General features: G+C 36.6%; 1 protein-coding gene across 10 annotated transcripts in view; it reads left to right on the forward strand.

The window, feature by feature from the left end:
- LOC144194159 (protein diaphanous homolog 3-like) overlaps nucleotides 1-27,776 on the forward strand; it is a 52,680-nt gene that overhangs the window by 5,363 nt on the left and 19,541 nt on the right. For 7 of the 10 annotated variants that reach the window (XR_013325847.1, XM_077713017.1, XM_077713022.1 and 4 more), the window contains 23 exons: nucleotides 197-271; nucleotides 1,447-1,516; nucleotides 1,973-2,109; nucleotides 2,819-2,924; nucleotides 3,901-4,011; nucleotides 4,159-4,277; nucleotides 4,783-4,899; nucleotides 5,330-5,448; nucleotides 5,547-5,611; nucleotides 6,177-6,281; nucleotides 6,908-7,240; nucleotides 7,992-8,106; nucleotides 12,278-12,310; nucleotides 13,093-13,185; nucleotides 13,522-13,616; nucleotides 14,139-14,240; nucleotides 14,842-15,081; nucleotides 16,253-16,382; nucleotides 16,798-16,922; nucleotides 17,573-17,737; nucleotides 20,080-20,215; nucleotides 22,140-22,235; nucleotides 22,608-22,667. Coding sequence is in view for 9 of the 10 variants with exons in the window: in XM_077713017.1 (XP_077569143.1) it covers nucleotides 197-271; nucleotides 1,447-1,516; nucleotides 1,973-2,109; nucleotides 2,819-2,924; nucleotides 3,901-4,011; nucleotides 4,159-4,277; nucleotides 4,783-4,899; nucleotides 5,330-5,448; nucleotides 5,547-5,611; nucleotides 6,177-6,281; nucleotides 6,908-7,240; nucleotides 7,992-8,106; nucleotides 12,278-12,310; nucleotides 13,093-13,185; nucleotides 13,522-13,616; nucleotides 14,139-14,240; nucleotides 14,842-15,081; nucleotides 16,253-16,382; nucleotides 16,798-16,922; nucleotides 17,573-17,737; nucleotides 20,080-20,215; nucleotides 22,140-22,235; nucleotides 22,608-22,667 (2,747 nt within the window). In the remaining variant the exon portion in view is untranslated. The remainder of the gene's footprint in view (nucleotides 1-196; nucleotides 272-1,446; nucleotides 1,517-1,972; nucleotides 2,110-2,818; nucleotides 2,925-3,900; nucleotides 4,012-4,158; nucleotides 4,278-4,782; nucleotides 4,900-5,329; nucleotides 5,449-5,546; nucleotides 5,612-6,176; nucleotides 6,282-6,907; nucleotides 7,241-7,991; nucleotides 8,107-12,277; nucleotides 12,311-13,092; nucleotides 13,186-13,521; nucleotides 13,617-14,138; nucleotides 14,241-14,841; nucleotides 15,082-16,252; nucleotides 16,383-16,797; nucleotides 16,923-17,572; nucleotides 17,738-20,079; nucleotides 20,216-22,139; nucleotides 22,236-22,607; nucleotides 22,668-27,776) is intronic. The other 3 variants (XM_077713021.1, XM_077713024.1, XM_077713025.1) reach the window with 2 other exon arrangements.

Below are 27,776 nucleotides of genomic sequence, written 5' to 3' on the forward strand. Positions count from 1 at the left end.
TTTGTATACAATCTATGGTCTTTATATCACATTCAATTAAAAAACACCAGGTGGCCAATTTAATGTTATTATTGGATTTATTATGGTGTGACTAAATTGTGGGGTAATATGGGTTTTTGTGCTGTTTTCTGATATACCGACTCATTTAACTATCTTTCCAAACTCTGTTTTAATAGTAGACTTTTCTTTCCCCCAGTTGGGTGCAGAGCTTTGGTCACGAGGGCCTTGGACTTCTACTTGACATTTTGGAGAGGTTGCTGGTCAAGAAACAGTAAGTTTCTCACTATTTAATAGGTACATACTCATCTTACCATAAAAAAAGCTGAGTGTACTGATATTTAGTGAAAATAAGAGTAAACAAATACAGTATGTGTAAATTTGTATTGCGGTATAACAGTACAGTAAAATGTACTCCTTGCTCAGTTTCTTGTACATGGTTTTATTAAGTAGGGGGTCCCCAGATATTTTGTTAGGAATATGTATTTTATATCTTAAACTGTATGTTAAGCTCATCCATTTCTGTTTTCGCACATAGTTCTTTGTTAGTGTGAAAAGTGGACGCTCTTCCTAAGAATTGGTGTCTTCCCAAGTGATTAGAAGGTGTGGGAGGGAGAGGGCGGAGGAGGCGAGGTAAAAGGATACTTGGGGGGCGGGGAAGTGGAGCATAGGGGCTGCGAGCAAAGGGGGGATCTGAAGAAAGGCAGTGATTAGTAATGCTAAGCGTTACAGCAGCCCTCCACCGGCACCCAAAAAAAATTCTATAATTTCTCAAATATAAGTGAATGGTTCCGAAAAACACAAAGCACAGATCTGGTATTAGTGACACATAGGTAGTTGATTTTCTTACATGCAGATTCCACATACATTGTCAGGCTGCGTTGTTTTAAGTGGGTTAACATATTCATGCTGCAATTTTACAACTTCGGATTCATCCCCAATGTCTTTGTCCACCCACCCATCCCTCCCAACAGTAGTGAAGTAAAAGGCTCTATTTAATAGACTCTACTAGCTCAGGCTTCTCGCTTGTACATGTGATGAAGCCATAAGTTGTCACGCCTGAAAACACTCCCCATTCAGAGGCATGGGTGTCAAACACTTAATGTACGTGCTGAAACTCCTAGTGTTGCACACAGAGCACTAACAATATATTTTATGAAAAAAATGTATCAAAGAAAACAGAAGTGGCATGCAACTGAACCGAACGTACGGTGCGACACCGAGACAGTTCAATATTTTCACATAGATCGTTACAATCGTAGTGGAAATACCTTGCCTTTTTTCAAAATTATTTTGATTTTAAATCTTGGCTGGAACATTTTGTGCAGCACTCTGAAATTGACAGACAACCAATTTAAGGTACTTCTGTATTACGTACATGTGTCTGGGATCATCTGTGATAGACTTCCGCTTCTTTTTGACCAAGAACTACTGATTTCATCTCCATAGGCAGGAGCGGATCGACAAAAAGAACCAACATAAGGTTATCCAATGTTTAAAGGCCTTCATGAACAATAAGGTAAATACACCAACAGCCGTTCAAAGCATTTTTCCAACGCATTCTCGATTGAATGTCATACTGTATACACATACTTTACCAGCATGCCTACATTAATATTAGATTTCCATTTCTGACCCACATATTTTAATTTCTGTGGTGTCTGATCACATGATAGCTGAAGATATCAATCAAGTTTTATTTTTCTGCTCCAAAAATGCTTTTTGTGCAGATCACAAAATAAAATTGAATAATATTTGTCAATGTCAAGATAGTGTCTACTTTGCTTCCGGCAAATAAATAGATAAATTAAAAAAAAATACCATTAGAACTGGGCTCTGGCAAGCTGATGAAGCTACCATCTCAACCTACCTATGATTGCTCTGACACTCTTTGAAAACTTTGAGCATATATTATTAGTGTAAAATATAAGTGGTGAAAATTAAATGCTATTCGACATCTACTTGTGTATTTCAGTATGGCTTGGATAGAATACTTGGGGAGGAGAGAAGTCTCGCATTGCTAGCAAAAGCAATAGATCCCACACAGCCTGGTATGATGACCGATGTGATGAAGCTGCTGTCAGCCATCTGCATTGTTGGTGAAGACAACATGTATGTATTTTCTCTATACTTTAAACAATGTTATTTTAAATGTATTTATTCAAGAAGGTAAGCCACTTTTTACATTTTTATTGACTTCCAGAAAACTTGGCTCTTGGATTTTTTTTAATTTGGTAAATGTTATGACTTTTAAGGCCATTTGCAAAGACCGTGCATTTTGCATAATTTGTAACACTGATTAAAAACAGAATTTAAGATTTTGATTAAAGATGATTTTGGTCCCAAACCAGAGTTTACAGCCCATAGATCAATGTGCGCACATTTGAGTTCTGGTACTCAGCCTCTAGAGACTGGTAGTTATCCCTCAAATATCCAGAGGAGAAGCAAACATGGCAGGTAAATGATCCATCCATTTCCAACACACCTTATGCTTGTCAAGGTTTTGGGTGCTGCAACCAATCCCAGCTGACTTCAGACAAAAGGGAGGCTACAACCAAAACGGTTTGCCAGTCAATCTTAGGACGTAGCTAGATGTTGTCAAAATGAAATAGGCTTTTAGTTTTATTTTCCACATTATTATATTTTAGCAACATTTTGTTTAGTAAAGGTTTTGATACAGCTGTATGTTTGGATTCAATAAGAAATCCGGTTTTTGAAGCCCAAACAACACCAGCGAGTGTGAAGAAAATAATTTATGATTTGTATATAAATTACTGTCATCAACCGAATATTCACAAATGCTTAACATGTTTTGATTTAGCTTGGAGAAGGTCCTGGAAGCCATCACTGCAGCTGGGGAATGGAGAGCCACTGAAAGATTTAATCCCATTGTTCAAGGTCTACGCGATCGCTCAGTGCAGTTACAAGTAAGGCTGTGCCTTGTTATATCGTCAATAATATTCTTAGTGTAGTTTAAGTAGTGATGTGAATTTTGAAATATCAAGGTAACTACACTGCAGTTATATGATTACGTCCTGTCAGGTATACAACACTGAGTTCACTGGGTTTCTGGATTGATTGAGTGATTAAAGACAAACAAACACTGGTTTACATAGAAAATGCTTCCTGGATAAAAGTAGTGCCACTTTTCTAAATTTGGGTCACTAAAAAAAAGAACAATGAAGACAAATGTGTCAATTGGGCATACGTAGTTTATAGTTTAGGCAATATTTTTCCTACATTTTCCAGATATGTGAAATTGGCTTCTTCCTCTTACAAGGTCTCTTTTTCTCACTCATGGTGGCACCGCAGTGCCCCCAATGCTCCTTATGCCTGCAAAGGCACAAATAGAAGCGTGACGTTGCTACATCCCTATTGCGCAAAAGACAACTCTAGCGCCAAGACAATACATAGATTATGTACAGAAAAATTAAACCATGGAAGTAAAAAAAAAGTGGTACCCCAAGTCACATGATCGATTCAACAACCATAAAAAAAATTCTCTGTCAAATTGGAGAGCAAGTACGGCTACACTGAGACACTCCACTGGTTTTGGTTAAGAACATCTCATCTCATTATCCTTGGTTGTGGTTTCCACTTACAGGAAATATACACAGTACTAAATCATTTATTTATTATTGTCCCTTTGGCTCAATTGAGCAATGCACGTAACAAACCAAGCAACAATGTTAGGCGTTTAATGTTATGTTCTTTTTGTGAAAAATATGCACAATGCAATAGATTATATTTTTTTGCAATCTTTAGTAACATTTGGCTCCTAGACTAATGGGACACAATTTAGGTCCTTTTAAAGATGGTTAGTTATATATTGTTCTTGTGAATTTACTTGAAATATCATTATATACATTTTAAGTTATATATCCACTTAATGTTATATTGCAGGTTGCATGTATGCAGTTAATCAATGCGCTTGTGACATCTCCTGATGAACTGGACTTAAGGCTGCATATCAGAAATGAATTCATTCGTTGTGGCCTTAAAGTAATCTTACCAGTAAGTGCAATTCTCCTAAAATTATGGACACACACATGAATGACATATGTTAAAATTCATTCCCTCTGTAATGTAAATTATGATGCTTACACGTTCAGTATTTTATTTCCATTTCACTTGATTGACTGTCCTATACTTTCATGGTAGCAACTGTCGTCTGTGAGGAATGAAGCCCTTGACATTCAGCTAAGGGTTTTTGAGGAGCACAAAGAAGAAGATATGATTGAGTTTTCTCATAGGTTGGAGGACATCAAAAGCGAAATGGAATATCCTTTCTTTTAAAAATATTTACCACATTTAGCGTGTTCTTGTGGGCTCTGTAAATGTTGTAAAATCGTACTTTTTTCTGGATAATGTCTTAAAAAATAATTGAATTTCATCTGGTAGGTCTTAAATTCCATCAATTTTAAAATTGTGCTGCTATGCATGGATTTTTTTCTGAGATACTTTGACGTTCTTGGAATTACTAAATTTATTTATTTATTTATTTGCTGGGAATTATTTCGTTCAGAAAAAAATATTCAGATGAAAGTGGTTTTAAAATATCCTAACTTTGATGGCACCTTTAGGAGCTCTGAATATGTATACATGCCTCACGTCATCCAATGAAGGTTAACAAAAAATGAATAGATATTGGGAAACAAAGTGTGACCCTCTGAATGTAGTGGTTATTGAGGTATTCAACCATTCAAAGCAAAGTACATTTGGCTTTTTACGGATTGAAAGAATTGCTTCCATTGATTTGCAAGTCTTTGCCTTGACTCTCTCTACTGATGTGGGGGACGTGTTCAGTATTTTGTTGAATATGGTGAAGGACAGCAGTGCAGAAAACTATTTAATCTCAATACTGCAGCACTTGGTCCTGATTCGCAATGACTACTTTGTCAGGTCTGTCATACCAAATACAAACATGGGACGAAAATGTTAAATACAATTGGTGTGTTTTCTATTCCACTTTCCTTAAACTAAAGAACTGTTCAGATACCTAAATTTAGTTATGGGCCAAGAATCTATGTATGTTCAACCTTGTAAAACAGTTAGTTACAGGCTTCAGAGTTGGAGTGGTGCAGGATTTTTGTAGGGAGTAGTAATATTGGGCCATAACAAAACACTATCAGAAATAATGACTGTAATCTGATATACTGGACAACTACGACTCAATTAACAATTATTTTCACATATACTCCAGTATTCACTCACCATACACATAAAGAACATAATACGAGTAGGGGTGCATAAATATTGACAACATAATAATAAAAAATATATAGTTTTATTTATCTTCCAATTCTCACGTATCACTTCTTGTCACGCCCAGGCTTCAGTACTTTAAGATCATTGAGGAGTGTGTGTCTCAAATTGTTCTGCATCGTAGTGGAACAGATCCAGACTTCAGCTATCGTAAACGTCTTGACGTTGATTTCAGCCACCTTATAGGTAAGTCACTATCTTAGAATATTAAAACATATAACACTGTGCCAATATTTAATCTCTAGTTAATCATCTTTGTGTTTTGTCAACCCCACCCCTTCCAGAAGTTTGTGTGGAAAAAGCAAAATTTGAGGAGTATGAACAAAGAGCTGCAGAACTGTCAGAGAAGGCAAGTGTTTGACCCTTAACTTTTTATGTAATTTATTTCCCGGTGTTTTCCGCCGCCCAACTCGGTACTAGTAATCATCATTATTTGCTGATTATAATGTCAAACAATATTATCATAATATTTTTGAATATTTAGAGCACATGAATAAAAGACCAAATAATTTTAAAAGATAATGTATTTTATACTTTTGACTGTGCCTGTCTATAAGACGCAGTTGTCCATATAACAGGAGGTAGTCATTAACGGCTGGAGCTATGCTATGTCCTTTAAAAAATAATAATAATAATAAATCTGATCCATTCACTAGAATCACAGAAGCCCTGACAAATATGATCAGAATTTTGATTATTTTTTTTACAGTATGGCTCTTTTTAAAAGAACTCATTTGAGCAAATTAAGTGAAAGATGTGTATGGTATGTATGCCGACATTGAATTTGACACTCTTGACATCATCAATTCATCTAATTGACTGACATGTCCACTCGCAATAAAGGCTGCGCTATTTCTTTAAATATACAAAGACAAGAATGTAAAGCCTATTGTGACCATTCGTTTTTCTTTTAGTTTGATGAAGAATTTCTCAAACGACAGGAGGCCCAAGCTCAGTTGGTCAAAAGTGAGGAAAAGGTAGCTGAGCTACAACTGGAGCTTCAGCATTTGAAATCCCAGGTATTTCAGAGTTCCCTACTGTTTTGTTTTCCTTTATTTTAGCTGCAGCAGATAGAAACATATAATAGGTAAACTAATAAACAAAGTGAAGTAAAAAATCTAATTTAAATAAAAATATTTAGACAATTATTTTGCATCTGAGTATAACTTGCTAATTTAACATTTATTCAATTTTTGAGGCAAATATAAATCAATGTCATGTTATTTTCACAGGCTGCTCTTGAGTCTGTTACATCACACGACTTTAAGAAATATTAACTCAAATGTCATGCACAGTCACAGTTGTCCTGAAAGATTACGCATCACCTTCTGTAGGTGGAATAGACTAAAATAAGTCGTCTCATTCTTCACACTTTCCAACATACATTGTGGTGTTTGCGATGTAATTAACAATCAAAGTTCTATTTGTTGTGTTACTTTCTTATTCAGTTACCGTTACAGTAGTTTAATTGCTTCCCTTTCATGATGATATTCAAGATAATGATATTATTATATTTAAGAATACAAGTTACACATCCACTTCTGGAACAAATTAATTTCATAAGTAGAGGTACCATCAAATACATTTTTTTCATGCTGCCTTCTTTTTATGACTATGCGATACAGCAATTGATTTATATTTACAGGGTGGAGCCATACCCTTGGTTGGGTCATCTGGTCATGTTGCACATGAGTTGTCCTCTTGTTCTGTATTACCACATGGTTCTCCACCATGTAACCCAGCATCTGGTTTGCCAGTTCCTCCTCCACCACCACCACCACCACCTCCCCCTCCATTACCTGGTTTCTTTGCACCCCCTCCTCCTGGTGTGCTTCCTCCATTTGGTGCCCCTCCTCTTCCCCCATTAGGATTTACCGGTGGTTCAGCCTTTTCCGCTTGCCTTGCCCTGCCTTATGGCCTCACGCCGAAAAAGGAATTTAAGCCTGAGAATTCGACAAAGCGCTTGAATTGGTCCAAGGTATGTAGAACTGTGAAAATGCTGTTAAATATAAAAGTTTCTCTGATTTTTCTCAACCCCTTCCAATACTAAATAATGTTAAATTGCTAATGAAGAAATAAGTGCCAAATCTCAATGACTATTGGTGGGACATTTATTGAACAAAGGAAAGGACAGCGGTTTAATGATGTTTCCAGTTTTGTTTTTAGTAACAATGAAAGTATTTTAAAACTTGAATGATGTGCTCCCCACTCTTAACTTTTTATTTTTTATTTTTCACTCTTAACCTTGATATTTATTGACAGTAGCTGAGCAACATCCTTTTCTTCCAAACCAAAACAAGCGACTCTTGAAAATAACAGATGATCCTACCGTATGTCTGTTAGTTAACACTAAGCATCACCTCTACAGATGTTGTTCCCAGGAGAGCATTATTAGTTCACACTACAAATGTTGTAAGTTTGTGCAATGGTTAATTATTTATCATATAAGTTGTAAATTTGTACAGATGTTCAACAGACTAAACCATATGCTTGTTATTCACAATGAACCTTTTCAAGAGGCTATCGAAAGTATTCCCATGGATCAAACAGATCTGATTTTCTTTTCAGCCCACAAACATGGCCATGGGTGAACACTGAATTACCACTAGATATGAGTGTCAGCGTGAATAGTTGTCCTAGGTTGATTGCATGACAGTATGTTCATTTATTTTTGTCCTAAATGAAAGTCAAAGCAAGTATGATCATTTTTGAATACTTGTTCCATCTAGATCCAACCCCAAGAAATGTCAGAAGGCTGTTTCTGGGTTCTTGCTAATGATGACCAATATGCAAAGGCTGATTTGCTCAACAAAGTTGGTTTCACCTTTGGTTCCCAAAGAGCAGGTAAGACAATTGTACAGTTAGGTAAAAAGGAAAAAAAAAGGAAACATTTTGTTTTATTTAAAGTGATACATCTACTTACAAAATTAATACATACGCCAATGAAATATCATACATGCATAAAATATTTTTAGGTCATCCAAATGGTTTTTGTCTAACTTGTATGTTTTCATCTTGTTTTCTTGACATCCCACTCGTTGTTGGAAGCATGTTGTTTCTGTTTCTTTCAGCTGTTAAAGGCAGTGCGTGCCAATGAGTCTCGATCTTTAGAATGTGTTTGCTGTCTTATCACAGTGTAGCATCCTATTTAAGAACAACATCTGGGTGATCATTAAACATTTAGAAGTACACCATATGAAACAGTTTTTCTCATCAAATTTTAATTCACATCGTTGTCTTTTTATGACCGTTGGTCCCCATACATGCTGTTAACTTCAACCAGGGATTCTTCTAAGCGGTGCATGGACCACAATTTAAGACCTACAGTAGATATTTAGTTTTATTTTTTTTAAGTTCTTTTTGTTGGCCCTTTTTTGAGAATGCATAAGTAACAATTAATACAGGCCACGCATCAGGGATGGGATGGAAGTCCTCTCAACTCCACAACTCATCTTCAAATATGGAGGTGCAGAGGCTTAGTGTTTGGAAATGCCAAACTTCTGCTATCCGCATAGATTTTCTGTAAAATTAAGGAAAGTAGTTGATATATTCAAGTTAGCCCATATTAGTTTCAGTTTAGCTTTTTTTGTAAACATTCATGCAAACATTCCCCTTGATGCTTTTTTTCCACCGCTTTATAGTTAAGAGTTAATGATCTATATTTTTCAATCTCACTGGCCATCATTGTTGTTCTATTCCAGCCACATATTTTTCAGGGATCAGCATCTCAATTTTTTCCCAATTTGCGTTTTTCTGCCTCCATATCACCCAAATACTGGCCTAACTCGTTAAAAAGACATCTGCTTTCATGACATTTTCCTGTTGAGGTTTTTAATCCAGATGTGCAAAGTGAATGTTGGGCAGGAAAGTACAGACTGCTATGAGCAGATTTGCTTCGTTTTAACGAGCATATTTTCTGAACTAAAAGGTCACAGTTATTTTTTTAGGGGGTGTGACTTATACTCCACTTATATATGTGCAATTATTCACACTATATGATATTACTCCACCTGTTAGTTTTACACTCAACCGAAAGAGGGTGAGTAGGCCTGTGTTGATGATTTAGATTGGTGGTGGGTGGACCTTTTTGTACAGTCATACCTAAGCTATAGCAGTAGATAGGTTCCAACACCAGGATCCAAGCACTCAATTAATGAGACAGCTCAACGCAATATAAAAAAATGTTAAGTATATGAATATAAAAAAAATATGTAAATAAGTAATTAGTGTAATAAGTGTTTAGGGTGCAAAGAAGCATCGTTCCATTGTTGCACAAGCTGTAGTTTTCTCCGATTCTTGGCAAATAGAATGTGGAGAGTTTAATATATTGGAAATGTGTTCTGAGATCATGATTTAAACACAATCAAATAAAACATGCTTCTCTTTGTACGGCCTCCCTATGTCCCTTTCACCTGCTGCACTTCACAGTCCAGAACGTGCTGGCCAAAGCGTGCAGTAGCGCTCATTCAGGATTGCACCACCCCCATACCACATAAACTATTTATGGGTTTGCCAATAGTGTAGTGCACTGTGCAAAGTGTTGTGTAAAAAGGCCTTTATGCAACTCACCTTAGTGTATAAAAGGGACCTTTAGAGGGCACTATTCCACTGAGAATAAGGATAATGGTAACATTTTTACACACCTGGGACAGTCGGAAATGTGAGGTGTGTGCGTGTGTGTTTGTTTGTTTGTATGGACGTGTGTTTGTGGTTGTGTTTGTATGTGTGTGTTAGTATGTTTTTTTTTAAGTTTGATGTGCATGCATATGTGATTTTTAGTAGTTAGGCTTTGCTTAGTAAAGAGAAAGTCCAGAAAATCTGAATTCAGCCTGTTAATTTGTGTCCATCAGAATTGAATTCTCACAAGGATTATGGCCCTTGGTCATCTGCTGTGAATAAGGGGGAGATTTGGTCTTGCATGGTACACTTTGATTATCTCTCTTGCAACACCTCACTCCATTACTTTGATGACCCTCTTCTACATTCCACTCAGTCAACTGCTGTCCTGTCCTGTCAGTATGAGTCAAGGTGGTTGAGTGTGCCTTGATATCACAGAAAGGGCTGTTGATTTTCTGTCAAGGTGACTGAACTCCGAGACTTGGCCATTTCAGAACAAAAGAGTGAGTCAAACAGAGCAGGTGGTTTAACTATCTGACAAATATGTCGAAATAGTAGATTTGTTCACTTGTTGTATACAGAGGTCACGTGTATCAGATGTCTGGTGAAAGCATTTTCTTCCGTTTTTTTTTAGGAAAATAGATAAAATGCTATTAATTATTGTAGGCTTTGCTACTGTGTTAGACAGTATTGCACTCATTACAGTGATGTGAGAATGCAAGTGCCATTGTATTGTTAGGAATGACTCGTGTAAGTTGCAATACTGAGTCGTTAAACATTTAACAACTATTCAATAGAAAGTCAGGACCCATTGCATACTCCGTTCATTCATTCATCTTCCATACTGCATATCCTCGAAAGGGTTGCTGGATCTTATTCCAGCTGACTCCGAGCGAAAGGCAGACTACACCCTAGACTGGTCGCCAGTCAGCCGTAGGGCACACGGAGAAAAACGACCATCAGCACTCACAATCATACCACAGTCGGAATCGAGCCCGCGCCTGCCTGCACCATGAGGCGACTAAACATCTACACTGCGAGGCAGCTCCATTATTTACTCAATTACCTGATAAAAAAAAAATATATACCTTCTTGAAAAAAAGTGTTTGTTCAGCACGTGTTTGAGTGTTGTCTGTTTTGTGATGACTGGTTGGGTGTGTTGAGGTGTTACTTGCCTGTCTCGATGGTCTGCCTGTCATTGTACAGCATCAGTCATGCTCTTTGACAGCAGTTTTATTTCATCCACTATTCCCTTTAGTGCTTTCACAGTATGATTTACTAATACATCCTGGTATACTGTTGGGTTGGCATGTGCATCAGAAGTTTTCTCAATTGTAAAAGCATTGCAATGTAACCTGTAATTGTTGCCAGCTGTCATTTAAAAGATAAAGTGGAGTTAGGGACAGTGATGACACAATATTTAAATCTCAGGACTCACTATTTTCAGTATTAATCTCACATGTTCCATAATGCAAGATGTTTATGGCAAAGGAGACACAAAACATCTTATTCAAAAGCTGTTTTAGTAGTTTCTTTAATGCTGATCATGATCACACCACTCACCACTTACATTGCATCTTCTCAACCTGGTATATAACAAATATAATCACACTCACCGGTTCAATTGCCGGCCCAGAGGAAAGGGCCATAGAGAGCTTTGCTCCACCTTCAGAAACACACAGTCATCAAGTGCATTAATTAAACTGCTCTAAAGCTAATAAAAAGATCAATATTGCATGAAAATAACTGATGGAGGGACTCATGTTCAATACCTTTTTATGAGAAACGGAACTCTTATTTTTTCATTAACTACAGTCACACTTCTGTGTTTCCAATGGAAATCAGACTTTTCAAGAAAAAGAAAAGATATTTGCTTAGCGATTAAGCCGACACCCCTCCCCCTTTTAAATTCACCAAGTCAATATTTATCTAATCCCTTAAGTGACAATGTTTGCCTTATCTGCACTGCAACAAATCATAACCATTTCTTTGACATCGAATGGAAATTTGACTGGGCTTCACTTATGGTGCAATCAATTTTGCGTATTTTTGCCACAGTTACACACATTACCGGCGCTTTTGTTTTTCCCTCAAAATATCAATTCATTTGGAAACCTAATTTTTAAGAGTAGTTCTGTAATGGTTTGTGGTATATATTTTGTCATTTTAGTTGGAAACAATAAGCCACTTTAAAAATATTAGTGGCCAGAGGTTTTGACCATTGAATTTCCTGGACTGTTATGATTTTGGTTACCTTTCTTCATTCACTTTACATTGTTTATCGGCTACTTGTATTGTATTTCTTCTCTTTCTGCCACACAAAACCAAATTGTCCATTGAAACATTTATTTTTACATCCTCTTCTTTTTGTACTTTACCTCCCTTGCATTTTTGAAAGATCTTGAGGAAAGTGCATCAACTGACGAGCCACGTAAGTTAACCCAGTGTTTGACTTTGATTTTCTTGTATGTGGTGTTCGTTTATAGCGAAGCAAATTTGTCGACATGTCAATCCTTCTTTCAATCGGCAGTCATGTAACATTTCATATTTTCATTTAATTATAATATGTGCCAGCCTTGTGAGACTGGCAAGTTGAATATTAGAACAATTTCCTCCCTTTCCTTCTCTTACCGACAACTAAATGACTTTTTGCAAACGTTCAACCCTTCCGGACCATACAATTTGTACCATTTACAAATCCATCTTACAAAAAAAAAGACATTAGTTTCATCCTGAATGAAAGAATATTACACCATACCATACATGGCCAGTAATTTGTCAGTTGAAAAGAAATGAATAATTATTGTGTGCAACTATTGGCTCGGTGAGACAAGTGGTTAGCGCCTTCACACTTACTGGATCCAGGGTCTGAACCCAGGTTGGTTCTCACTGCGTGGAGTTTGTATGTTCTCCCATTCGTGGGTTTTCTTCAGGTTCTCCGGTTTCCTCCCATGTGCCAAATACATGCATAGTAAGGCTGGCTGAACCCTCTAGATTGGGCTTGGGTATGAGTGATAGTGTGTATAGTTGTCTGTCTCCTTGTGCCTTGCGACTGACTGGCTGGCCACCAATTCCAGGTGTCCCCGTAGTTAGCTGGGATAGGCTCCAGCACCCCCCACAACCCTTGTGTCGATAAGCGGTTCCGAAAATGAATGAATATGCAACCATTAACTTGATGGATAGATAATTTCCTGCTGCTTTGTTTTTTTTCAGCCAAAAGAGAAGAGGATCTTGAGGATAAGAAATCTATTAAGAAGCGGATCAAAGAGCTGAAAGTGCTTGATCCAAAGATTGCACAGAATCTATGTGAGTAGTTTAAATCAGTCAATCAAAATAACATTCATATAGTACTCGTATATGCATGGGAAATGCAGCAGAAAGTGCTGTTTACATTACAAGTGTTGAAATTGTATATTTTTCTACACATTCCGATAGCAATGGGAAATTTTAAGAACGTTTGTGTCATGTTTGTTCCACCAAAACCATATTAAAATAAAAATATATATTTATCTCCCCCATTTTCAATTTTTTTTGAATAAGCTCCCGGGAGCCTCTACCGACGACCTATGCAGAAAATTTGGAGATGTGGCATTTTTTCCAACATTATTTCTCAATTTTCTTTTCAAACCTGTTTCTTTCCAGCAATTTTTCTGGGTTCTTTCCGTATGCCTTACAAAGACATTTGTCAGATGATAATGGAGGTTGATGAAGAGCACCTAACTGAACCCATGATTCAGGTAGGCCCTACCTGAACCAACAAAATATGGTCTAAAATGTTACCCTACCTGGTAGGGTAACATTTTAGACCGTATTTTGTTGGTTACACAATTGTCTATGCAAGAATGTTATTGTACTTTTTAAACATGAGATGCATACTAAGTAATCACTTTAGGATGTGTTATTTTTAGGTATTTTGTCAATGGTAGATTTTTTTTTTCATTTCAGTGTGGCCAGGTGGTAATACCTGATCATTGCCAAGAAACAAATTAATCCGCCTTTTGACAATCAGTGAAAGTGAATAAATACATTTTCCCCTGTAGAATTAAATGGCATTCAAATTCCATAAAACAATCGTGCAACTCCATATCATGTTTCGGTCTGCACAAGTACTACAATTTTTTTTTTTTTGGAGAAGATATATTTAGGTATTAAGAGCTAGAAAATGTAGTTGTTAAAAGCGATATACACAGGTTTGTCCTACTGTTTTTTACCCATTTGTACCAACAACTTGCATTTCTTTTTCTCTTTTATTTTTATAGAACCTTGTGAAACACTTACCTGAGCAGGAGCAGCTGAATACTTTGGCAAAGTACAAGAATGACTATCCAAACTTGTCAGAACCAGAGCAGTTTGGCGTAATTGTGAGTGTTCAGGATTTTTTTTTTTTTTTTTTATTACTATGCTTGCTTGCTTGTAGAGAATACTCTTTGAAAAGATTCAATAATTCAATGTGTAAAAATCAGTGATAGCATACATTCTGTGGTTAGCTCCATCTTAATTTAATTTGGTCCTGGAGCAATATTTGTAGTTGGTATTGTATTTGGCCAAAATATCCCCTTTGATGGTAGGAACAGACACGGACAACTGTATTTCTTTTCATACACTTTTTGGGAATCCCAAACCCTAAAGACAGCTGCTGTTAACACTAATGGAAGCTAAACCTCCCTCTCCAAACCAACGCTCAACCACAATCCTTGTGTTTTCCGGATCATGGGCCTCAACGCAATATTTTTCAATTTGCTCTAATTGTGTGAGAGTGGTAATCCAACGCAGCCTATTGTATATTACATTTTCTTGCTTTGTATGGACAGTAAGTCTATAATTAACTTAACAGTCCTCGGTCCCAAATCAAATCAATGTCAGCATCATTTATGCCTACCTAGCATTACCATCACATAATAATGCAAGGATTTACGATACTGAAACTTTTTTTTATGTCTTCTTGTTTGTCTCGTCTCCCAGATGAGCAGTGTAAAGCGGCTAAAACCCCGACTTAACCATATCCTCTTCCGACTACAGTTTGACGAGCAGGTAAATAATATTCGGCCTGATATTCTGGCTGTAAATTCTGCTTGTGACGAAGTCAGGACAAGCCACTCCTTTGGCTGCTTGTTGGAACTTGTGCTGCTCCTGGGCAATTACTTGAATGCAGGTTCCCGAAATGCTCAGTCCTTTGGCTTCGACCTAAGCTCCCTCTGCAAGGTAAGCATTGACCTTTCTGTGAAAAGTTTATTTAAAAATGCAGGCTAATTGAATGTATCCACCTGATTTTCTGTGTCATTTTCATCCATAATATTAGAAGCAAAAGACAGAACCTAGTTTAAATGACCACGTGAAAGATGGTTGAGAAATTGCACATTTTATTAACACTATAATAATTGAGAAAATATCAATCAAGTCAAAATAATTGTACTGCTCATGAACACAACCATTATGTGACAAATTTAACGTCAGTCAGAGCCTGTGTGTACAATACATGAACATGGATAGACTCAAAACAGGTAAAAAGTAAGTAAAAATAGGCCCACAGTCTTGCTTTTTTCCCCTGTGCCTGTTCAATCTGCCACTTATGTTCTCCTTTCGCTCAAACAGAGCCCACTTCACTTAAAGCGTATTTTGTTTATAGCCGGGCTTTGCATTGTTGGTAGCCAAGGCAATCTGAGATATGTTTGATTGGTTAAAACATTACTATGACTGTTTCGCCTACTTCTTTTAAATCTTGGCTTTTATTTCTCCTGCCACTATTATACATGGGAAACATTACATTCTTTGTTTTTTCAATTTATTAAACAAGATTATTTATTCTGGGTTGTAGATGATAGAGGATATCTCTTGTGTGGTGCAAAAAAATTGTGCAAAATGTCTGCAAGCCTTCATATTACATAATTAATTGAGTTAATAGTTGATATTCTTAGTCATTGTTGGAAAATCCTTGCCAAGAACGGTGAGGACTTGGCAAATATATGTCAATTTTACATGAGATGGAGACAGATCAGTCATTTTTTTTTCCACATGAGAGTAATGATGACAGAGCAGACTATAATCCGTGGGTAGGAAACGCATCCATCTTTAGCTCCACAATCCCCATAGCAAGCATTTATCACTGCCATTATTCCGAGCTCTTAAATGTGTCCTCTCAATACTTTGTTCCAATACATAACTTATTTATTGTATGTGTCTACTTGAGAAATTAGTTTAACAGTAACAGTTGAATTTTCGACAGGCTTCTTTTAGATGCTAATTCTCTCAATGAATACCAAATGTACAAAGCATAAGTTCATTCATATTGTAAGTTTTTCTCTTTGTATCAGGTGGAGGCAGAAAAGGTGAAGGTCCTTCTACTCTTAATGCTTTGTTGTTCTCTTATTAACAGCTAAAAGATACAAAGTCTTCTGACCAGAAGACCACATTACTCCATTTCCTGGCACAAATATGTGAGGAGGAATTTCCAGATGTAATAAAATTTGTTGATGACCTGCAAAATGTGGACCGAGCTAGCAGAGGTAATTGTGCAGATTCACACTTAGGTCATCTTATTTAGTATTTGAAAGTGCTGTAAGGTCAAAGTAAAATAAATAGATTGTTGGATTGGGTGAACGTAAAGATTATGAACAAAAAATAAGGCTTTTAAAACACTTTCTTCTGCAGAAGAGGTGGCAGTACTCCCGATTTCCACCATTTTCACTTCCATTTTCATCTGTCTTCTAGTTGCAAACTTAAAAAAAATAGCGGGAAAAAATATAATAAATACTGAATTTGCGATAAATGAAAACGCAATAATCGAGGGATTACTGTATAATTTTTTTATGCAATTGAATTTGCCTTTTAATTTTTTTTTCTCTTTCTTTCGCACTTTTATGTACTTCTTTGTGCTTTTATGAATCTGCTTGTGCCTGAGTGCAGCTTGTTGTGTTTTAGTGTCTGCAGAGAATTTGGAAAAGAGCCTCAGGCAGATGGAAAGGCAGCTGTTGCAGCTGGAGAGGGACCTCGACACTTTTTCTTCCCCTGACAACCCCAGTGACATGTTCTTCAGTAAAATGGCTATATCCTTTACATAAATTTTGCAGGCATATTCCATAGATCATATTCTCAGTACTCTTTAAGACATGAAATAGTTTAAAAGTATATAATTTATCATATTTTTTCATATTTTTATTACACTCTCAAAACATTTTTAGACAAAAAAGGAAAGTTATAAAAGGTTTTTAATTTATCTATCATATTTCCTTCATTTACTGAAGTTTTATTAGTGTTCAACAGGAAAACAGACATTCATTTGACCAATCAATATGTTTTGCTAAAATTGCTCATGTAAGTGCAGAGCTACCATAGTGTGGAGCATATGTCCATAGTGATCAACTAGTAAATCTCAGAGTTTGAGTTCATCATATACTAGTCTAATTGGTGCACTCTTGGCGATGGTAGCCGGGTAATAATGTAAAGCCTTGTTTTTTCGATTCGTGTTTAACCCAAAAAACAAGCCAACTCATGGCTTGTCCACAAAGCACATGTAGATTGGTCGGGCGAACTCCCCACCAACTAACTAGCTAAAATGTGATTGGGGTATTCATTTTTTCTCCAGGATGCACGTGATAATGTGTTGTCTGTATCTTGAAATTCATGCTCAAGAACTTCCATTAGTCATATGCTCATTGCTTGATGAATTTGTACTGGACTTAACCAACACCTTCACAGCTTCAGCAAACTTGCGCGTGAGCAGTATGACAAACTGGTGACGATGCAAAGAAACATGGAGACACTTTACCTAAATCTCTTGGAGTATTTTGCTATTGATCCCAAGAAAACTTCAGTGGATGAGTTCTTCACGGATCTCAGCAACTTCCGTACAATGTTCATAGTGAGTAAACTGATACATTATATGCTCTTTTGCACAAAATCATTTACAAAGGAACAAAACTTGTTCATGTCACATTGTTTTCTATACCAACTGAAGCAAACTAATACGTAAATGTTTTGAAACTATATCCCTAGGTCACCGATTGAATTAAAATGAATAAGTTATTGGATTGGGCGAAAGTAAAGACTACTTAAAAACCCTGACACATTTTAATGAATTAAAAAAAATATATATATACATATATACATAAATATATATCACAAGGCTTGCCCTATCACTGCTATTCTGAACGCTGTCTATCACACTTCTGGTGCTTGCTAGAGTTATTGCTAATGCATTATAATGGAACACGTCAACTTATACCCACTGTTGTCAAGATATCGCCGCTGACCATGGTGCTGAATTTAGGGGGTGCTGTCTTTATCCCACTTCTGACAGTAAGTTGTTGCGGATTTTATTTTAGGATTTTATAGAGGATTACGGCAGCGCAAAGCATCCACAAACTGAGAATACTAACCGTTCAAATAAAGGTGCGGAGTGGGGCATACAAAGGTCTCCATTTTGTGGCCCTTCATGAAGTCTTTTTTTAATCTTATTTCTTTATATAACATCACCATGCTGCTTAGTGCATTGTGAAAGGCATTTTTCGCATTGGTCCTTTTGATATTCTCCATTGGCCACCCTAGTTCAACGATGGATTGGATCCAGTTTTTTTTTCTTTCTTTTTCTTTTTTTTAAAGCACGTCTTGAAAAATATCTGCTATTTCCCACAAAACATTCTGCCTCCGTGCAGTTTTAATCAAAAGATGACATTGCTTCCCTTCAGATTCATAGCCAATCAATAACGAGCTAGGACATACACGTAGATAGCGGTGCATGTTGTTGTCGGTTGACATGCAGTCGTGCCCCGTGTTGGATTTCAGCTCAATTGTAGTGTCTTTCGCATTTTGGCATCACACAACACCTTGTGTGTTTCTCGACCATTTTTATCTAAAGCCCTTTGTAAGTTGTTCATAAGGTGTCTTCCCAAAGTCATCCTGCTAGAAGCCAAGGCTGGGTCAACAAATGTAGACATGCAGTAAATTACAGCGCAGTAACCCGTAGGTCAAATCTGTGTCAGCATTTACCCTGCTCTACCAAGGTCCATGCTAATAGGTTTGTGCCGTTTTGAGATCACAATGTGTAATGAACAGAGCATAGATCCCCAAATTTTGCTGTATTCTGAAAATATGGGTGCATGTGTTTGGAAAAGCAAAGCTATTTTGCCTCATAAAAAAACAAAAAAAAACAGCGAAGTGACAAGTGCATACAAAGGCACACACAATCTAGGACACACATGCAGCATGCTCACTCACCCGTAGGAAGGAGACCCAGGGCGAGGCCGCACATCTGACAGGAATCCAATTGAGCGTGTCTAATGGCAGACATCCACGAGAAGGGGGGATCAGAGCTTGAGTGATGAAGGAAAGCTGAAGGCGATATCCTCTTTGTCTGACTCGCTCTGCCTCATCACTCTATTAGAATGTTGTATTTATAATACGACGTGACTCTTGAACTTTTCGCAATAATGGAATACTGACCACTTATCAGGGGTTCCTGTCTCACTTTTTGTTTTTTCTCTCTATAAAATCTGTTATTGTTATGAAGGTTCCCAAACATTCAAACCTAGGCAATTGAATAAATTGATTGGAATTAGACCATTAAGCAGTTGTTACAAAAATTAATTAATTGTTGGATTTTTGTTTGTTTGTTACAGGAACATTAAAAAAGATTGGTAGCCAAAAATGGTATAGAACCAGTAAAAATGGCAGACTATGTATAATGAAGCTGCATTATCATTCCAATGTTGGATTTTAAACGGAAACTCAGGAAAAAACACTTGTTCTTGTAGTACAAGTACACTCAAGTATATAGTAACATGTATAATACCTGCACATACCTGTTGAACAAGTGCACATAGATATATAGTAAAATCACACGTGTAGAACAAGTAAACTCTTTTTTTGTTTTGGTACTTGTATTACCGGCACACAGTACTTGAAGCACAAGTACACACGAGTGCACATACTTGTCATACAAGTACGTGCTCGTTGTAGAAGTTAAAAAAAATCACAACCTTTATGTAATAACTACAGAATCATTGTAATGAATCATGTATACCTGATGACCATAAAAAAAAACTAAATTACATGACCAACATATGAATCTTTGGAGTGGAAGAAGGACATAACAAATTTCCTAATGAATTACAAATCACACCCAATGGTGGAAATCACCTTTACGCTTTCATTATTCAATCAAATGTTTATTCTCACTTTGGTTATTTATTTCTTATTTTACAGCAAGCACTCAAAGACAACATGAAGCGTAAGGAGTCTGAAGAAAAACAGAGGAGAGCGCAAGCAGCAAAAGAAAAGGCTGAGCGTGAAAAGCTGGAGAGACAGCAGAAGAAGAGCGGGTTGCTTGAACTTAACGCAGGTAGACATCATTCAATCTTTTCCTGTCAATTCATGCATGTTGTTGTTGTTCCTCATTTGATTTCTTTATGCTAATCGTTGTAGGAATAAATTACAAGTTTAATTTTTCACAGTGAATTAAAAAAAACTCCAGCTCATCTTCCTTTTTTGTTTTGTTGTAGAGGTGTGAACACATTAAACTGTGAGCCAAATCAAATTAAAACACAAGTTTGCATGCGATGCCAACGTAATTCAATCTGGCTCGCTGCATTCTCTACATGAGCAAATATACGTCTTTATCTTAAATAGTTTTGTAGATGATCTTCTTTGAATTGTGAGATGAAGGTCCATCTCATCTACACCAACAAAACCGTTGTTGTCGAAATGTACTCGTGGTTTTTAATTTTATTTTTTTATACTGGCTGTTTATGACTTGTCTAAAATATGTACATTATCTACTTTAGAGCATCCTTCCCACAATTTTAGAATCATTGGTCATAAATGTATAAATGTCTCACTCCAAAAGTGTGTTATCTAAGACAGTCTGGATAAAAAGTGAATCTACTGCTCCGATTATTTCATCGCATTTTTGATTTACATTGTCCTTTTATTTAATGCACATCATAGCTATACAAATTTGTGTACTTATTACTTCAAACATTCCCATGATTGTGCCCTTCGGTGATAATTTAGCACAAAATTTAGAACATGCTGTTCAACTTCCAGTTGTTTTATGGTTTGAATTATCCTTCCCCTTTGGAGTGTTGCTGATGCCAAAAAAAAATGGTTCAACAACGCACCCTCCAGACCTATTTTCAGTGCCAAAACCAGGGCTGGAAGAGCCAATCAGTACCAGTATAGCCAACATTGGCCAACTATTCTAGCATGCCTGCAGACAGTGTAAACATATGCATAAAACCAGAACTGTTGTTTTTGCCAAGGTTCTGTCATATATTTGACTGACTATAACATCAAAACTTTTGTTGAGTGCTAAGGTTTAACCCAGATACTCAGAGATTTTCTAAACATTAGTAAAAATAAATAATAATTAGTTTAGATGTAAATATTTTACTCAAAAAGCAGGTTTCTTTATATCTCGAGTCACTGTCTATGGTCCGATTCAGGAATGATTAATTTAAAAAGTGTAAACATTTCAATCTTATTCGGTTCAATATAAAAATGACAAATTAACCACAAATAGTTACTGAGGGGGGAAAAAAACTCGGAAAATACAATTTTACAAAAATATTCTTTTATTTTTTTAGTATTAATGTCAAATAGACAATCCTGGAAGTTGCAAGTTTCAGTTGCTTTTTCCCCAGTCTGTTTGTTTTCTCCATTCTCTTTCTGATTGAATATATGTTAGTGGTTTTGCTGTCTGAAACACTTGCTACATGTGATGAATTGTCACGGCAAGCAAGACAATTTCAGACGTTAAGGAGAGTTGGGCCTGTACAGAAATCCATGCTACTTCTTGCTTTGAGTAATGATGGCGAACAAGACGTGAGCATGAACCGAAGCTGAACTTCTGTGAACGACAAATGATGAAAAAGCACAGACCTGTTTTCAACAACGTGTTTGTTTGAGGAAAATGCTATTTCCAGCTTATACCTCATGTTAATTTAGGTTTTTAGTATTTATAATTACAAATGATTTTCTTGTTCATTCAATATATTTCTCATACTCTGTCAGCAAACTCACTACACACCCACAGCAATTGTAACCCAAGCAATTTAAAATATGTACTGCAATTCTAAAAATGCATTTTGGGATTTTCATGGAAACAAATATAATTAGCAAATATCTCAAAGTCAGGTGTTGACAGCATGATCTACATTTAAATGGGATATGAATTGCATGTTATTTGACAGCAATCTTCCTTCATACCTAGCATATCTAGTTTTCTTTACTTCTTCAATAACCCTTTATTGTTCTTGGGGTTTCAGAGAATGATGAGACAGGTGTGATGGATTGTCTGCTAGAAGCCCTACAATCAGGAGCTGCATTCAGAGACCGCAGGAAGAGAGCACCTAGACCCAGAGGTAAGTATCCCTTTTTTTCTCCATATACACACTTAGGACTCCTTCCAAATAGAACAGGGTTGTTTGTGCAAAGCCCAGCCTGTTAGAAAATGAAAAAAGGCCCTTTTAAATAGAAAATAAATTGTGAATGGATAAAAAAAAATTCAGGTCTTAATCATGACCCCAAAATTTTAAAATTGACTTGGCAGGCAATGAACAATTAGTAACCTTAAAAAAGATATCACCTGAAATGCTACAATTCTTATTTTTAACCATAATCACGTGTTGTACTTTTGAACACTGTGTTTCTTACTCCAATTTGTTATGAATGTTCAAACTTTATTCACTTTTCCAGTGTATTTTGGCATTGTATTTTGACTGGCTCCCTTGCAGATAACAAGCAGACCATCAGCCCTGGCTCCTACCGTCAGGTTCTAAAGCCTGTTGATAATGGTAAAGCAGAAAGCAAAAATCTATTTAGCTAAAGCCTCTGGCATGGTCAACACTATCTTCTTGATCTCATAAATCATTCTTAACTGTTTCCTTCTTTGCATGTAATGGGAATTGTGCTCCTTGTGCCTGCTTACTTTTGTGGTCATCTATCATACTGTGATGCTGTTTGTTGCGCAGCTTGTATGACTAGCCAGTTTTTGGCAGTGGGATTTTACATCAAAGAAAAATAGAACAGGGAATGCTGAGTCAAGCCTTTAACTTCTGCTTGTGCATTCTGCTTTTCCCATTGTTTGTCGAAATGTTGACTTTCATGTGCCGGTCCTTATGGGAAATGAACACTTTCGTTAGGCAAAACACTACCGCTTTCATCCACTGTTATCGTCAACATGAAATTTGTATTTGTATTCTTGCCATTTAACTTTTTAAGGTATATATTCCACACAAAAAAAAACAATGTAGGGTACACTCATTAAATCCAAACATGTCTTGTTCCATGTACATTTACAAAAGATTCAGCAGAACAATACAAACTATTCCTGTCAAACTATGTATACCTTACATATTAGGAATGCTCAAAAGTAATTCACTACAATTAATCAATTCATGATTTATGTGTCTGTTTTTCGCCTTTATTCTGAGACTATTAATCACGCGCTCATCAAAATTGGTGGCTCTGTCAACATTTTTTTTTAATTCCATCTCAATTTACAAATGCCATCGTCACCACAATCTGAATTTGATGAATTTGTCTTTATTTTGCACTATACATAACACATTTTCGTGAACATTGGGACATACTATCAACAACTCCTATATAACTAACAACCAGGTCTCTTATTCAGAACTTTCACCCCCTATAAAATTAATATTTATTGTTTTTGACAACAAAACGAATGCCATGTTCATTACGCATGTACTATATTATTGACTGCAGTGGCGTTAGATAAGATTAGATCAACTAAATTAGGGTTGGTGTTCACATGGATTGTTGTAGTTTGGGTTGAGTTAAACTAGCGGTTGGTTAAATCCTATCTAATTCACAGCCATCTGGAAGGTAACTTTTATTTTGTATGTGGACCTATTGTGGCAGTAGGCACAGAGCTGTTGGTACAAACATTAGTTATATTTCTTGTAAGCATTTTATGAATGTGAAGTTTGTTCCTAAAACACATTAAAATTGCAAAGGTATTGGAAACTGCACACATGGATACAGTTATACAAGTTCCCTCTGCCCCCATCTTTGATGGAAATGTTAAAGGACTGCTGTTGTTCTTATTTGGAAACCGACAAAGTATAGGGAGATACTATAAGGAGTGTGGGCGGAAAGAGATCAATGTGGCTGCATCAGAAACAAAGAGACATTGTGAGACAAAGAAATATTAAAGCAGTTGATATGCCTAAAGTAACAGCATGATGTACATTGTTTGATTCATTAAATTTCTACCCGCTTATCAGGGCAATAGGGTGCATGAACCTATCTGCATAACCTAGCTAGCATATAGGAAGCTGTAATTTGAGCATTCTAGTATGCTACTTTGTGTGCATGTTTGATAGTTGAGATGATAAAGTTTTTTTTACAGCAGTTTACATCAGTATCTTGTATTTAAATTTACTGTTCTATAATAACTCCTTTATGGCTTGTGAAGGTAAAACCACTTTATCCCTGTTGGCAGCAACTGCCTTGGCCTTGTTGACTTGTTTCTATTCATCAGGTGTCTTGCTCAATTCCATACATCCACATCTTAATCTCCTCCATTTAACCATCTGTATAACTCTCCTCCATATTTCCCTACCTTGTTGTAAATTTTTGTAATTGATCAATTCAACATTCTCCAATTATGGATTATTGGTGTGTGGTAGGCCTTATGTTGGCCTTAAAATACAAACTAATCAGACTAGGAGCTCTAGGCTGCATCTAGTTGGGGACAAAAATCATCTAGTGATTGTTAGGCTCTGTTGTAGGTGGCTTTGATTAGGATAAGGCCCTGGGGCCCCTTGGCTCTCTAAATGGGATTGGGCTCTGCAGAATGATGGATTGATTGCGCAGTAGGAGACTTATTTATATATAAAACAGTCATAGCTTTTAACTGACACTGTATGTCTTTGACAATGTTTTTTTTCATGCATTGTCTGATAATTCCATTACATTTTTGTTAGCTGTCACCTTGAGTTTGGTAAAAGGATGTCAAAATTTATTTAAGCTTTTGAAAGGTCAGAAAAGGAAAGGTCTTACTTGGAAGCTACACAATTATTGATGGGAAGAAGTTATTTCATAGTTATTGCAATCAATGCATTCAATATGCTTGTCACTTGACTGTGTCATTTAAAAACAGTTTGATGTAGGAAATGACAGAATGCAGGACATATTCCTTGTTTAATGGATAATTATCTGTCTCGGATGTTGTAGAGGCAAAATGATAGGCACCAAAATAGATCAAGTAAAATGACGTCTGTGATCTCCTTTCCTGGCAGTGCAGTGGAATCAAATAATAAATCACTTAATGTTAAACCACTGCTATTCTTTTATATGCAAACTTAACTTCACACATTGACAGCCCACTGAGTCTCTTTTTTTAATCTTTTCATGTCTTGTATTAAATGTAAGCCATTGCATCTTTGCTTGGTCCCAGTCGCCATGACTGTGAAAGACTGTGAAGACTTATGAAGTAGGGTAATGCAGTTGACTTTGCTTTTAATAAGATTAAATGATCATCTTTGAAGATCTAAGCGCAATAAATAAAAATCAATACAAACAACTACAATCACTGCCTCACACAGGGAAGGGCGTGATAAAGGTGTTTTGACAGACACAACACCACAAAAATATTGAGCAAGTGAAAGCAATTGAGTGGAACAGTAGGAAGTTCCAGTGGGAGATCAGTATTTAAGCATGACCAAACAAGAATTGGCCCATAGCAAATGTTGTCCCCTATTCCATCCAATGCTCTGGGCATGAAAAAGATGTGTTCTTTAATAACTTTGATGGCATTTCTTAAGATTTTACAAAGAAAATATTGTGTTGGACAATAGATGATGGAGGAAAAAATTCAATTTTCCCACCAGACAGCTCAGTTCTATGCACAAGAGTTGAGTTGACTTTGGGCTGATTTCTTTATGTAGTTCTTACCTCTACTTGTATTTTTTTCCTCCCTTTCTAACTAATGAAACTGCCAATGATTTATTACAAGTGCCTGGAGTGCCAGGGGGATCTTAAAGTTTGCAGGTTTGCTTATCAATCAGTGTTTCTGCAACACTTGTTCCATCCCATGATATAAACCCAATAGTAAGATTTAGCCAAGTAAAATTTAGTTATGCTATCATCATCACCAAACTAATGAAACGAAAAGAACTCAAAGAAATGCAGGAAAGCCACACAGTTGTAACCACTGGCATCGGGATTAGGATTACCGTATTTTATTTTTTTTACCATGGTTTTCGACAACATCTGAGCAGCTACCTAGACTTGTTTATAACTTGTACAGTAAGCTTAGGGTTGTAAAGGATACTCGGTGTAGGGTGTTTAGTCAGAAAATGCAAAATGAAAAATATATATGTTCAAAAATCTTCATAAAACACTATCTCTCTTGGTCGTATTCTCGGCTAAATTTTTGTAAGGTAAATTGCAAATGGACGTCAAAATAACATTAAATAACAAATGGTGGTGTGCGTAAGGAATACATGAATAGTAAGGTGTTTTGCATTAATGCAAATTTTGTACCCCTCCCTGTCTGACATAAGAAAAACAAAAAAGCCAGAGGAAAAAAAAACTAGCTGAGTTGTTAATTCGATTGCATTATGTTTCCCCAAGTGATGCTGATACTGAGCTGCACCTCCCTTTTCCCCTTTCGCTGAAAGTAGACACTTGATTCCTTAGAGTCGGGAAATCATAAGCACAAAATATGCTCACATTTTCTCCCCATTGCTTGTAATTGATAATTAGACAGTAGTGTCGGCCAGTTTGTTCCTGATAGTCTGGCAGCCAGCATTGAATAAACATTTGGCTCAGAACTGGCTGTGGGCACATGGCTATCAGTCTTTTTGTGGCGTTATATACACATTATGTGTGTGTTGGCAGCAGACAAAAACAAAATAGAGATTTCTCCAAGTCAAACTATTTGCTAACATATTTGCTTCATGCTGTAAATCATTTTAGGCATACTTTCCCATTTGCCAACTAAGAAAACGTGCTCAGTTTTCTGGCTAGGCAGATCATCCAATCAAGTTAATGTAAGTCTGTCATCACACTGTGTGGCATAAACTTTAGAATAACGCAAAAAGAATGCAACGCTCCGTTGAGATCTTTGCATGAGGGAGATGTAGTGAGAAAGACAGCGCGATGAAATAATAAGCAGCCTTTTGCGCCCTGGCCACCTGGCCGTCTCGAATGCTCGTATTTCAGACTGTGTCTCATATCTCAAGATAAAGATTTGCTCGTAATTTTACCCATATCTCAAATTCCTTGTATGTCGGGGCACTCCTATGTCAAGGTATTACTAAATACGTATATTTGTCATGTGGCATTTAAAATGTGTCATTATAAGAAACAATTGCCTTAAAAAATAATGAAATATAATGGAGTGCAATATTGAATAATATGAGATGACAGCAAGGAGAAGAAACGAGGGAGAGTAATGTAACATAACCAATCATGCCCCAGTGGTTCTTCTAATCGTGCAAAACAAGGTCACTGTGCTCGAGAGCCAAACTGCCAGACTATGTGCATGCATCTCAGGCATGATGTCTTGCGCTTTCATCCATTATTTCCTTAATGCCGACATTCTGTGTTATTGGATCTTTCATTTAACCACACATTGCAATCAAAAATAACAAAAAGAACTGCACCCACCATCCACTCGTCTTTTTAAGACTTGAACTGTCACGCTAGTTATTGATATTTATTTTTTTGTTTTGTTGATAGCCGCCTCGTGTTGTAGAGGTTTACTCGCCTAACTTATGTGGGGGCAGACGGTATGATTGTGAGTGTCTCTCTGTGTGCCCTGTAGCTGACTAGCAACCAGTCTAGGGTGTAGTCTGCTTTTCGCCCGATGTCACCTGGGTTAGGCTCCAGCAGTTTGTAATAACAATATTTATAATTATATGGCAATGGAA

The sequence above is a fragment of the Stigmatopora nigra genome, chromosome 3 (genome assembly GCF_051989575.1).
Source record: "Stigmatopora nigra isolate UIUO_SnigA chromosome 3, RoL_Snig_1.1, whole genome shotgun sequence".
Taxonomy (NCBI): domain Eukaryota; kingdom Metazoa; phylum Chordata; class Actinopteri; order Syngnathiformes; family Syngnathidae; genus Stigmatopora; species Stigmatopora nigra.